The 14808-nt window shown below is 42.0% G+C and overlaps 1 protein-coding gene across 1 annotated transcript; it reads left to right on the plus strand.

The window, feature by feature from the left end:
* The first annotated feature begins 5400 nt into the window (after positions 1-5400).
* Positions 5401-14027, plus strand: LOC149275566 (interferon regulatory factor 3-like). Its single transcript, XM_089504592.1, has 8 exons — positions 5401-5565; positions 9317-9500; positions 9911-9999; positions 10658-10712; positions 11286-11450; positions 12102-12464; positions 13142-13260; positions 13857-14027. Exons 1-8 carry the CDS (start codon positions 5401-5403, stop codon positions 14025-14027), a joined length of 1311 nt encoding a protein of 436 aa, XP_089360718.1.
* The last annotated feature ends 781 nt before the right edge of the window (positions 14028-14808 follow it).

Genomic DNA, 14808 nt, shown 5'->3' on the forward strand with positions numbered 1-14808 from the left:
GTATACAGCTCTGGGGGTTATATTACTGTATACAGCACTGGGGGGTTATATTACTGTATACAGCGCTGGGGGTTATATTACTGTATACAGCGCTGGGGGTTATATTACTGTATACAGCGCTGGGGGTTATATTACTGTATACAGCGCTGGGGGTTATATTACTGTATACAGCGCTGGGGGTTATATTACTGTATACAGCGCTGGGGGCTATATTACTGTATACAGCGCTGGGGGGTTATATTACTGTATACAGCGCTGGGGGTTATATTACTGTATACAGCGCTGGGGGTTATATTACTGTATACAGCGCTGGGGGTTATATTACTGTATACAGCTCTGGGGGTTATATTACTGTATACAGCACTGGGGGGTTATATTACTGTATACAGCGCTGGGGGTTATATTACTGTATACAGCGCTGGGGGTTATATTACTGTATACAGCGCTGGGGGTTATATTACTGTATACAGCGCTGAGGGTTATATTACTGTATACAGCGCTGGGGGTTATATTACTGTATACAGCGCTGGGGGCTATATTACTGTATACAGCGCTGGGGGTTATATTACTGTATACAGCGCTGGGGGTTATTACTGTATACAGCGCTGGGGGTTATATTACTGTATACAGCGCTGGGGGTTATATTACTGTATACAGCGCTGGGGGTTATATTACTGTATACAGTGATGGGGGGTTATTACTATATACAGCACTGGGGGGTTATATTACTGTATACAGCGCTGGGGGTTATATTACTGTATACAGTGCTGGGGGTTATATTACTGTATACAGTGCTGGGGGTTATATAACTGTATACAGCACTGGGGGGTTATATTACTGTATACAGCGCTGGGGGTTATATAACTGTATACAGCGCTGGGGGTTATATTACTGTATACAGCGCTGGAGGTTATATTACTGTATACAGCGCTGGGGGTTATATTACTGTATATAGCGCTGGGGGTTATATTACTGTATACAGCGCTGGGGGGGTATTACTGTATACAGCGCTGGGGGGTTATATTACTGTATATAGTGCTGGGGGGGTTATATTACTGTATACAGCGCTGGGGGTTATTACTGAATACAGCACTGGGGGGTTATATTACTGTATACAGCGCTGGGGGTTATATTACTGTATACAGCGCTGGGGGTTATATTACTGTATACAGCACTGGGGGGGTATTACTGTATACATCACTGGGGGGTTATATTACTGTATACAGCGCTGGGGGTTATTACTGAATACAGCACTGGGGGGTTATATTACTGTATACAGCACTGGGGGGGGTATTACTGTATACAGTGAGGGTTATGCCCAACGCGTCCACATTTAATGAGCCTTCCTATTAAAAAAAAAACCCACAAATGCCGGTGCAGCTGCCGGCCGATCTGGTGGCTCCTGGGAAGTGGAGCTTCAATCGCTATCTGTGAAGTTGTCCTTATTTCCCAGTAGACTCGGCACGATCTCCAGTGAGGTTATTTGACGGATTACAGCCTGAGCTGCAAGCCATATTTTCTAATAAAGTCGTCCGGTAGGAGAGAATAATGAGAAAAGGATACAGTAAATCATGATACATTTTCTAGATTGTCGATACAATTTACAGGAATACGGATTCATTCTACTTTAAGGTGAAGTTCCATTATGTGATTTTTATTTTAATTGGGTGCTTCTGAGATGTAGTGCTGGAGTCGCCCCCCAAAAAAGCGGTGTGATGAGTAGGATACATTTGTGGGTGCAACAAGACTTATTCACCATTCTTTTGGCTGTTGGGAGATATTTACCTTGGGATTACGGGAACCCAAATTCACAGTATAAATTCCTGAGGTCTAATTTCTGTAGATATGGACGGGTAACAAAAGGTCTTTGCAGATTTTTTTTTCTCTGAATAATTTCAATCCTGACCCTTTACGTGCAACACAAAAGGCACGGAGGGGCCCTCATTCATTCATTCCTAGGAGGGTATGAGCAGGAGTCACGCAGCTGAGGCCAGCTCGATTGAGGCGTCTTCGGTGGAAGAACCTTCTACAAGGACAGGAATGGAAAAGCTGAAATTGAAGTAGGAAGCTGCGGAAGTGAAAGAATTATTTACTGGAATGTGAAAGAACTAGAGATACGAGAAAAAAAACTAAATGACATTACAATGCGAAGGAATTATACGTTCTGAAGGACAAATAGAAAAAAAATATACATTTATTAACATACATGTAAAAATCTAGTTTAATAAGCACACTCTACGATAAACTGCTTTACAGACTCTGCTGGAGGTGTCTCAAAGCTCTCCACTCTTGACAAGATGTTGACTTTCTGTGTAATAATAATTATTACTTATTGTTGTTTTTTTTATAGTGCCATCATATTCTGTAGCGCTGTATGGTTGGTCTGTGCTATTCAAGGATATCGCAGTATTATGAAGCAGGTAGTTCCCTCGATTTTCAGGATCTTGAGCAAGAAACGAGGAGACACCTCCGCCAATCGCATTGTGTAGGTTGTGCGGTCGGCATCAACCTTATCCGTTCAAACATGTTTTGCGGAAGACGCAGACTTTTTATAGGTTAATGCAGTTTTAAAAAGGCTGTTTCATGAGTTTTAATTAAAGTGATGTTTACCTGCTTCATCCTGTTAAATGTCAGTTGGGCAGGAAGAGACATTTGATACGATGTCACATCGAGGTCACCTTGTAGGAAAATGGAAAGGCCTGATATATATATAATCAATGATATGTTTTTATGTACTTATAGTGATAGAATAAGTAAGTCTAGAACCTTTATTTTATTCTATTTACCACATTTTTATTATTCGTCTTGGTGCGTCTGTGAAAACATTGTATCAACCCTGCTTTCTCTCTGTTTATTGACACATTTCTGCCTGTTCCATAGGCGCACACTCCATCAGTAGCGATGGCAGCCCTCAGAGAAACGCATTGGGAACCCGCTCCCTCGTACTCCTTATCAGGGCTGGGGAGAGGATGACTTATCGGCCCCGGCACTTTAAGGCCAGTATGACCCCGCTCCCTCGTACTCCTTATCAGGGCTGGGGAGAGGATGACTTATCGGCCCCGGCACTTTAAGGCCAAATGACGTACCCGAAGCCACCGGACTCCCACGCTGGAGTGGCCGATGGGGTAAGTATGATACGCTCCAGGCCTTTGCCCGGTGTGCCAGATTGCCAGTCCTCAAACAGGCCAGTGTATGTTAATTGGTTTTCCTAAATTATCCGAGAGCATCACAACTTCAAAGATTTGGGGAATATACATTGTTTTTGATAGTTCTGAAGTGTGGGTCCATGCAGACTGCCCAGCCCAAAATATGTTTTTAGTAGACCACTCGAAAGGTTCTGGTCACTTTTGGTGGTCTTGACCTTTTAGTGCTCTTCACTATAGATCGGGAGATGCGTCCACGAGGATGGAAGCCACAGGCTGATCATCCACGGCTTCCTCACACGCTCCATTTGTAGCCTTTGAAGAACTAGTTGCCACCAATGTACTTTTACCAAAATTCTATGTTTTCCTTTGGGGTTTCAGACAAAAAAAAAAAAAAAAGACGTGGAACAAACAAAATTCATGAGACCGGCTTGTTGAAAAAATTATACAAAACATTTGTATTTCACATGAAAAGAGATCATAAAACCAAAGTTGGTCAAAAGGTAACCACATTAGGAACATAGAAGTCTAGTCTTCCCGTTTCTCCTGCTGTAAAGACTCAAACCTTGGTCTCGTCTTAGATTCAGGAGCCGTTTGTCTATCCCATGCATGTATAATACCCTCACTGTATTACCCTCTACCACTTCTGCTGGGAAGCTGTTCTACTTATCTACCACATAGAAAATACACTATCATTAAGTACCAATGAGCTTTGGAGTATATAAGTCCCTCCTTCTCTTCTCTTTCTTTTTTTTTGTTGTTGTTGTTGATGCTTCCTCTTAAGGGTTAACTGTGCGACACATAACCCCCCCTTATCACTTATATCTACTTAGTGAGAAAGTCCAGCCATTGTATGTTTTTTTTTTTTTCTCGCCTCTCATGCTTTGACTCGGCTTGTGAGCTTCGGTCAAAATCAAGAGCAATAAAGCCTCGCGCTTATTTCATGTGAGTTTGGATTTGAAAGCTGGCATATAATGCTTCAATGTGATTTAAATTACTAGAGGTTTTTTTTTTTTATTTATTTTATTTATATATATATATTTATATATATTTATTTATTTTTTATTATTTTTTTAACATTTTTTAAATTATTATTATTTATTTTTATTTTTTTTTGTATCAGGCAGCAATCAAAAAGGAAAGTATTTGAAAGAAATTCCAGCGAGATCAGGTTACGTACCGAGCCAGCAAGGGGGGAGTGGAAATGTCTACAGCAAGTAGAAGAAGGAGGAGAACAAGATATGAAAACGAAACTAATTCTAGAACAGAAGCCTGAGCGTCCCGGATTCACTTGTTGTGATCATCCAAGGTAAAACCTCTCTATCAAAAATTCTGATTTAAATCGATGAATTAAATCCGACAGCCCTTTTCACACGCGGGAATCTGAGCTTTAACCTCCTGTGAGCTTCAAACAAGATCCTACAAAGCTGTCTTCTACCCATTCTGCAGGGCAGGAATCCCCATTCACACGAGCCAAACCCGATAGAATCGCTGATTGTGTCCGGTGGCCATCAAGATTACCCTTGCTTTTATGTTATAGAATCACAGTATATTAATTGCCCCTCTATAAACCCCCGTACCGGTGGGCACACCTCCCACCCATTGCCTTTCACGCCAAAAGCTGATTTATTTTTTATTTATTTATTGTTTTTTGGGGGTTTTTTACATTTATTTTGCTTGGGATGCTTATTTTTGGACTTGGCTATTTTAACAGTCTAAAATAAATATTTAAATAAATAAATCATGTCTGATTTCAGTGGAATGCGTCGGCTATGTGCCGGTAGGCTCTGTACACATAGAAATGACACACTCACCAATGATAATTACTAATGAGTAAATCGTACAGCCGGCTGGCAAGGGATTTTCATTGAGTAACTCGCATAGTTGGCGCTCCATCGGCCGACAGCGGGCGAGGTGCTTCACGACACTTTAATCTAGTATGTATGACGTTTGTATTGTTCCATAGTTTGTCGACATGTAACCCCCCCCCCCCCGTTGTTTGCTTTAAATAGTCTTTTAAGAAATCTTATATATTCATGGTCAGGCCAGCTGGTGGTTCAACAAAAAGGGTCCAAAGGGCTTTAGGTGGGACCTGACCATGTCTCCAACTTAACACAGCCAATTAATCTTTTTCTTGCCATGGTCACTCTTTTATTGTTTTATCTCCGTCCCATCCCGTGACGGCAACTATATGATCCTTTTGCGTATAAACATTGTATGTCCGTCGTTTCCAGCAGCTGGACACCTTGGTGGTAGAATGGGCACCCAGAAGCCGCGCATTATTCCGTGGCTGGTAGAACAGATCGACAGCCAGAAATATCCAGGTCTCGTTTGGCTGAACAAAGAGCGGACGCGATTCCGTATCCCTTGGAAGCACGGTCTGAGGCACGATCGTTCCGATGAGGATGTCAGAATCTTTGAGGTGAATATATAACCTAACGATGTCATATAAGAACAACCAATAACCTGGTGGGTTAAATGTGATGGATCTACGCCTTAAAGCTTGAAATATCAGAGTGAAATATGAACGTTCTTATTTATCTCTCCTTTTCTTCCACGTTATTTTAATCTTTCAACTGTGAGAACGTTGTATTCCATTGAGGACGTAAAACTGGAACCACTAATGGTCCTTGAGAAATGATTTGAGGTCCACCTCTACACCCTACTGGACTTCTCTTCTGGACCGTAGTATACCTTCACATAATACAAGGTCAACTCTAGTTGGTCCCAATAATGTATTGTTTTTTCCACAATATGTGGAACGGACAAACCAAAATACTCATTAATGAAAGAGTTTTATATTTATATTTATATATATATATATATATATATATATATATATATATATATATATATATATATATATATATATGTATTCTGTATTTAAAGAGAGAAGCAAAAACATTGCAAACTAGTAATAGTAAAAAAAAAAAAGGTAGAAGTAAAAATTACAATAAGAATTGTCACGTTCTGCCCAGGCCGCGGAGCTGCATATCTGTCTTGTTTCAGTTTCCCTGTTTTTCTTCGATCCATTCCTGGATTTCCTTTTGCTTTGTTCTGATCTTCCATTCCTTGCTTCTGCTTCAGCTCTTTGCTTCAGCTCTGTTTCCTTTATAAGACGTGTCCCTCCCGTGTGTTCTGTTTGTCTCAGTCTTCAGTCTAAGGTATGTCTCAGTGCTATGTGTTTGGTTTGTTTCGTAGCACTGTCAGCAGGGTTTTAGCGTTAGGACCCACCGTCATTGGAGTACTTTGGCGTAGTGGTGGGCTAAGCATACTATGGCCATAAGATGTGACGGAATCTCCAATTGTTATCACATAGTCCTAGGCTAGTTCCTGTATTCATGTTTGTCGTTCTCTTATGTACCTTTGCCCTTGTTCCCTGAATCATCTGAGGATTTCGGTTCCTCTCTCCTCTCCCCATGTCCCACTTAAGTAGTCCTATCCTTGCTTAAAGGAGAAGCGTCCGAGGATTCTGGCTCCTCACTCCTTCCCCTGTGTTCCTTGCCTTGTTCCCTGTCCTTTGTTGTGCCTTGTATCATGTATGTCTTGTCTGGTTATGTTTCGTGCTTGGTCTCCCTGTCCCTTGTTTGTTATGTTTCTACTATATCCTTTGCTTAGCTTCCATACTCCCAGCCTGCAGCATCCTGCACATGAGTCTTGTGTGATGTCTCATGCCTGTTCCAGGGTGCCTGCAGGATTTGACTTTGTTCTGGACTACATCCGCTGCTATATCGGGGCACTGGTGTTTGGCTGCACATCCCTAGATGCTCATCACCCGTGTGAGTGCAGTCGTCCCGCACCAGGCCCTGTCCTGAGACTCCGCTACTGCATACTGAACTCCATCTTGAGGCGCGCTGGGTCATTACAGTCGTCCGTATGGACCCGGTTTCCTGACATATGGCTGCAGGCATACGGCCAGGAGTTTGCGGAGTGGAGTCTGCAGCATTCGAGCCCGGCCAGAGGGCTATCTGTCGTGTGCACCCCACCAAAGGGGTTTCCTGTCGTGTGCACCCCACCAAAGGGGTTTCCTGTCGTGTGCACCCCACCAAAGGGGTTTTCCTGTCGTGTGCACCCCACCAAAGGGGTTTTCCTGTCGAGCGCGCCCCACCAAGGGGGCTTTCCTGTCGAGCGCGCCCCACCAAGGGGGCTTTCCTGTCGAGCGCGCCCCACCATGGGGGCTTTCCTGTCGAGCGCGCCCCACCATGGGGGCTTTCCTGTCGAGTGCGCCCCACCAAGGGGGCTTTCCTGTAGAGCGTGCCCCACCAAGGGGGCTTTCCTGTCGAGCGTGCCCCACCAAGGGGGTTTCCTGAGTTGCGGCCAGCGCCTCTAGAGGACTCCCAAGTTGAGTGCCCTGCATTGCTACTCCCAGGATGAGTGCCTGCATCCCGGCTACCCTGGTTGAGTGCCCTGCAAGTGGGCAACCTGCCGTGTCTGCCCAGCAAGTGGGTTACCCGTCGTGTCTGCCCAGCAAGTGGGTTACCCGTCGTGTCTGCCCAGCACGTGGGTTACCCGTCGTGTCTGCCCAGCAAGTGGGTTACCCGTCGTGTCTGCCCAGCAAGTGGGTTACCCGTCGTGTCTGCCCAGCACGTGGGTTACCCGTCGTGTCTGCCCAGCACGTGGGTTACCCGTCGTGTCTGCCCAGCACGTGGGTTACCCGTCGTGTCTGCCCAGCACGTGGGTTACCCGTCGTGTCTGCCCAGCACGTGGGTTACCCGTCGTGTCTGCCCAGCACGTGGGTTACCCGTCGTGTCTGCCCAGCACGTGGGTTACCCGTCGTGTCTGCCCAGCACGTGGGTTACCCGTCATGTTGGCCCTGTCAAGTGGGTTTATCTGCCTTGCCTTCGTCTGGACCTAAAAGTCCGCTAGAGACAACTTCCTCATTCCCGTTCAGATATTCTGATTCCTGTTTTGGAGGAGATTGGTCTGCTAAGCGGCAGTGCTGGTCATCGAAGGACTCCTAAGTTTTTCAGACTCCGTATGCTGGTTCCTGGGTTGACTTGTTTCTTCAGTTCTCCCGTCAGAGCGGGCCTTCCTTCTATTGATGTTTCTGTTCGCGTCCGGAGGCCGCTCATTCGGAGGGGGATACTGTCATGTTCTGCCCAGGCTGCGGAGCTGCATATCTGTCTTGTTTCAGTTTCCCTGTTTTGCTTCGATCCATTCCTGGATTTCCTTTTGCTCTGTTCTGATCTTCCATTCCTTGCTTCTGCTTCAGCTCTTTGCTTCAGCTCCGTTTCCTTTATAAGGTGAGCCCCACCCGTGTGTTCTGTTTGTCTCAGTCTGCAGTCTAGGTATGTCTCAGTGCTATGTGTTTGGTTTACATGTTTGGTTTGTTTCGTAGCACTGTCAGCAGGGATTAGCGTTAGGACCCACCGTCATCGGAGTATTTTGGCGTAGTGGTGGGCTAAGCATACTATGGCCATAAGATGTGACGGAATCTCCAATAGTTATCATACAGTCCTAGGCTAGTTCCTGTATTCATGTTTGTCGTTCTCTTATGTACCTTTGCCCTTCTTCCCTGAATCATCTGAGGATTTCGGTTCCTCTCTCCTCTCCCCATGTCCCAGTTAAGTAGTCCTATCCTTGCTTAAAGGAGAAGCGTCTGAGGATTCTGGCTCCTCACTCCTTCCCCTGTGTTCCTTGCCTTGTTCCCTGTCCTTTGTTGTGCCCTGTATCATGTATGTCTTGTCTGGTTATGTTCATTGCTTGGTCTCCCTGTTCCATGCTCTGTCCTCCTTGCTCCTTTCTCTGTCCTTGTTTGCTATGTTTCTGTTGATACTCTGCTTAGCTTCCGCACCCTGTCATGAGTCTTGTGCTATGTCTCATGCCTGCTCCAGGGTGCCTGCAGGATATCTCCAAGTTTAGTTCGGATTTCCACATCCAGCTAAGTTTGGTTCTGCCTTGTTCTGGACATCATCAGCTGCTATGTCAGGGCGCTGGTATGTGACTGCACAACCCTAGGTGCTCAACACCTGGGTGAGTGCGGTCGCCCTGCACCAGGCCCTGTCCTGAGACTCCGCTCCTGCACCGTAACTCGCCGAGGAGATCCTTTGCGATCTTTTGTAGGACGCTTTCACACCAAAGATGATACACTTGGTATTCCAGGCCCTTCACGTTGGATTTTAAATTCCTAAATCCAAATTTTCGTTATTTTCTAACCTTTTTATTTCATTCAGGCGTGGGCTTTTGCCAGTGGTAGTTACGATCCCAGCAAGGACGAGAGAAACCCGGCCATATGGAAGAGGAACGTCCGTTCAGCGCTCAACCGCAAGGCTGGCATACGGGTGATCTGTGACAACAGCACTAATTCAACCAGCCCCCACAAGATCTACGAGATGTCAAGCGGCCATAGTGTCGAGGGTAAGTACTGGGGGGCGCGGGGCTGAATTACAACCCGAGGTGAACAGAATCTGAGAATTCAGAGAAGGACTTTGGGGTAAAATTCGAGGTAGACCTGCCGTAACCTTTAGTATCCATGTTTACAAGTAAAAAAAAAACAACCAGATTTATATATCAGAAGTCCAACTTTACTAAAGCTTATCTGATTTTTAGAGAATTTGTAATAGATTGCAAGCTCATAAGATCAGGACCCTCTTTTTCTTCTGTACCATTATCTCAAAGTGTGTTAAAGTTATTGTCAGTTTTTTGATGTTTGAAGTTAGGCCTGGACTTGGCCCCTGAGTGCCGCACGCTCACCAGATCTACCACTCCAGAGGTAAAGCGGGTGCTGCAATAAATTTTTTTTCCCTATAATTTTTATTTTCGGACAGATGATGGGACGGCTGAAGAGGTGTATTTAAATAGCAGTCCAACTTCAGATCAAACCTGCCTTTCCAGCCCCCAAAGCATGGTAAGTTTGGTTGGTTCATTTTTTTTTTTTATTTTTTTTTTATTTCATTTTTTTTATATATGTATATTTATTTATTTTGTTTAGCTTTTGTACAAACACTGATTGCTTCTGGCCATCCAGAGGATGAATTTGGTATATCGGCTGTAGAAAGGATGCATGAACAGTATTCTGTATAGACAATTGTGTACGGGCATGAGAAGAAAAAAAAAAGCCTAAATTAGTTAATAAATAGCAAAATAACTTAATAGAGATGGCTAATGCAATAAACCAATTATATAATTTATCTACTTATTAATCTATCAAAGGTCAACAGGCTACGGAATTCTACTATGCATTTCTGGGAAATTCTAAATGAATGGACTAATTAAAATAGAGCAATTAAATGAAAATAACTACGCCTGTAACATTTACATATATATATATATATATATATCTGAACATGTCGAAATTTGATCTTGTATATAAAGTAAATCTAAGTTGAAGCTTCGTTTTATCTTGAAGTTTGAGTAATAGTTCAAGTTAAAAAAGTACTTAAACAATATAAATTAATAATAGAACATATTATACATTATATATACATTACATTCTAATTATATTCATTTTATAATGTGACCGTTATGGATCATTACATAATTTTTTTTATTTTTATTTTTTTTTCCTCCCCTAGACTAGAAATCTATCTGATGACTTGATGCAGATGCAACTTTCCCACCATGAGGAAGGTAAAGAAAAAAAAAACAAAAAAACCCTTTATTTTAACCTGGTTTTATTGAGCGGTTTTTGGTAGCATACCATCTGAACACTTCATTTGGTGTAATTTCCTAAAATTAAAAAACAAATTAGAAATATCATATTTTATTTCATTAATATCGAAATTCTGGATTTTTCCTGTTTTAATTCTTGCTTTTATCATATTAAATTGATAAAAATTGATAATAAAATAGATATAACTATTAGCCCAAGAAAAAATGATGTCAAAGTTGAGACCTTTTTATTGGGCCAACATCCTTTCCCACTTTGGCCCCATAAAAGCTATCAAACGCCAACTAAAGACTCCATATTAGATAAAATGTATATCCGTATAGATTTATTTAATACATATTGACATCAAATATCATGGTTATGCCTTTGGTGGCTGCCAGAGCTGGGGAAAAATAAATCATAATAACTTAAAACCAAACCATTTACATAAAAATAATACCAATTATGTGATAAATAATAAGTTATGATTTCCGAGAGCACCTATAGTTCTGTATTAATATTATGTAACAAAGGGATTTTTTTTGGATTGTCAGATCTGTATCGTAGCCCCGAGGAGATGGCTACATGGCCAGGACACCCCAGTAATCCTTCTTCAGTCGAGGGGGACCGGCACTCGGACATTTCATTGCCTAATGTCTTTGGGCCAGTTTCTGTCTATGATGAGCTGTCACGTCACGGGGTCACTGAGGCGCAGGCCGGTAAAGTACACTTTTTTTTTTTTAAGTTGGGTCACCACTTTTGGGGAATACATACAATGACCTTGGATACATAATCGACCCTAGCTTGAGTTTTTCCTTGATCCCCAAGGATACAACAAAATATTACCCTAAATATGCTGTTCTTATACAGAATCTCTACCTTGTATGGTTCAGATGGATCCTCGGGGTTGAGTGTGCCTGGTGGCAATTACTCCCAATGATGGATGATGATGTGTGACGGGTGGTGAAATCCCTTCCTGACCTCGAATAATAATAATTATTATTATTATTATTATTTAATATTTTTTAGGGTCACATGTTACAGATGCTCCTTCACAACAGGAAAGCGTCCATCAGCACAGCCTTGCTGCGTTGTTCCCCAACAATACATTTGGTAAGGCTCTTGGGTCCAGCCTATGGAAAAATAAGTTAAGCCTAACTCTGGCACCATGAAAATCACGAAAGGTTTCAACCATCAACATCTTCGATGGAAACGTGATAACTTTTACCGATATTGCGTGTTTATGGAGCAAATAAGATATCGTTGGCTTGTTCTTCTACCTTCTGTAAGGCCTCGGACGTCCATTTGGTATCTACACAGGCTTTAATAAGTTTAACACTAATTATTGAAATGTTTCATGTTTTCTGCAGAAACACAATTCGACGTGAAGATTTATTACCGAGGAACTCTAATTAAGAGCAAGCTAGTAAAAAACCCTCGCGGATTCTGTATCACTTCGAGGCAGCAGGAAAATCCAGAGGGCTATTTGGAAGACGTGAGCTTGCCAATTCCTGTGATCAACGATCAAGTCGTAGCAAAGAAAATAACAGAGCTACTGGAGAACTTGGAACACGGAACACTGATCGAGGCGAGAGAAGGATTGATCTGTGGAACGAGAAGGGGCAAGTGCAGAAGCTACTGGAGTGTGACAGAGACCCCAGCCACAAGGCAACCCAATGCCATCGACAAGACCGACTACAGTGTTCTATATTCCATGCAGCAGTTTGTGACAGGTATCCGTTTGCATGTTTTCTTCTAGTTATTGCTCTAAAAAATGAAAAGAATTAAAAAGCTCTCCATTTTCTCATTTCTGAGATAGGTCCTGCAGCTGCCACTTGTTCTCATCTGATGAGGTCCTAAGAACCTACATTGTTTTCATAGGATCCTTCAAGGGTTCTTGACCAACATTGGCAAGTTCTACCAACACTTTCGCCTAGAGATGTTCAGTTTCTGGAGTAGTGTTTGGTGACCCAAAGTATGTGTCGCCCGCGTCACACCCATGCAGACGTCTCCTCATGTAGGAGAGAGAATCCATCTGTTAGATGGGGAGGACATGCTAATAGAAAGTTCAGTTTTTCAAACTTTTTCACCTACCTCCAAGTCTGGAATTTGACCTTTTGACCTGGCATTTGAAATACCAGCCTGTCCGGTCGCATATACGACTCAAGAGGGTTAATTCACTTGATGGCCCCATCGATGAGTAGCTCGTTTAAAAGAATAATTATAAAACAAAACAGACAAAAACAGAGAGTACATTAACTATAGGTCCCCGTGTTTTTTTGTGGTACAAATTGATACATGCCAATCATTTCAACTCCAATGGGGTTGAAAAGAGGGATACTGGGTTAGAGGGACTGGGACATGATTAATGAATCCCATGTTGTTGAGTTGTCTTTATTTCTTGTTTCAGAGTTAATTGAATTCATTGAAGGCAAGAGGAAGGAATCCCCAGAATATTCTATTTGGGTTTGTCTTGGAGAACTTTGGCCAGACAACAGACCATGGAAAAAGAAACTAATTATGGTGCAAGTGAGTCCTGACATTGTTAGGCACAGCTAGAGGGGTGCTATCTGTGTGCGTTTAATGTTTTCCGGGGCTGTTTCCAGGTGAGAATAAAGCTTATTTGGTATACCATGAACGGTAAGAAGGTTGGAGCACCTTATATCATGTAATTACTTATATTAGTTGCTTTCCTATCAATAAATTACGGGGCATACAGGGTCCTTAAATGGATACTAACAAAATAATATATCGAATATAAATATATATATAATAATATGATATATAGAATATAAATATATCCATAATAATATGATATGTAATATGATATATAGAATATAAATATATCTATAATAATATGATATATAAATATAAATATATATAATATTATATGATATATAGAATATATATAATATTATATGATACATAGAATATAAATATATATATATATATATATATATATATATATATATAAAATAATGCGATATATATTATATATGTAATAAGATTGTTGGTGAAATGACAGTGTGAGCAAGTGAAGAACTGAACACAGGCGTGTTACGTATACAGAAGTGGTCTTAGATACATAACCTACCCCTCTTATTTCCGTTTCATTCTATATGTAGATTACCCCGGTGGTGATGCAGATGCTTCATGAGATGAGTTACCACTGCGGTGCCTCCTCGCTACACAGCGACGAGCTGAACCTGCAGATTTCCGACTCTCTCTCTTTCTCCAGTACGGCTGATATGCTGCCATTGCTACGAGACATACAAGAGATGATGGATTTTGAATGAGGGAATGGATGAATTAGAATGTCAGATCATTAATGTAACACTTTGACTCCATTAAAATGTTGCTAACGAAGGCTCCTCTCGAGGCACGGATTTTTTAATGAAATACATAGAGAATAACATAGGATAATATTATGAAGGGGGGGGGATATTGGATCTATCATGACATCCATTGCTGCTTGTTTCAATGAAGTCCTCGTTTTTAATGAGACCTCGGTCAAACCGGGAATGGTTATTTTTATCTGTAGTAAAGGGTGGAAGAATAGGAACACAGGGTGATGTCATATTAATTGGGAGGGAATAAAGTATTAGTTTTTCTGTGATGTGTCCTCATAGTATGCTAAATGTCATAATAACACACCACTGCTTGGAGGTAAAATGACCCCCGTGTCTATTCAAGAATGTATATAACCAGGTGGCTAAGGAGCAAACATTACAAGGGAATTCCCCCCAAAATATATATATATTTTTTTTTTAAACTGTTCCGGTTTTGAATAATAAAATAAGTTCTCGCTCTTTTATCTGATTCCAATCTACTAGACAAACACCTCGACTCCTTATCATACTGCCGGTGGGAAACAATAGTATGGCCTTGATCACCCATTCCAGACTCTCTGACTAATGAAAGTCTATGGGGGAACGGACTTCATTAGCATTGCCATAAAGCATCAGCTCAGTGTGGTGTTTGAGCCGGGAAATTCACCCAAAATATCACATGACTGACAGCAACGGCGGCTCCAGATCTGCAGATAAAGGGAGTTTATTGGGTCAAAATGAGATAAAA

The sequence above is a fragment of the Sceloporus occidentalis genome, unplaced genomic scaffold (genome assembly GCF_023333645.1).
Source record: "Sceloporus occidentalis isolate IW3139 unplaced genomic scaffold, rSceOcc1.0.p SCAF_280, whole genome shotgun sequence".
Taxonomy (NCBI): Eukaryota; Metazoa; Chordata; class Lepidosauria; order Squamata; family Phrynosomatidae; genus Sceloporus; species Sceloporus occidentalis.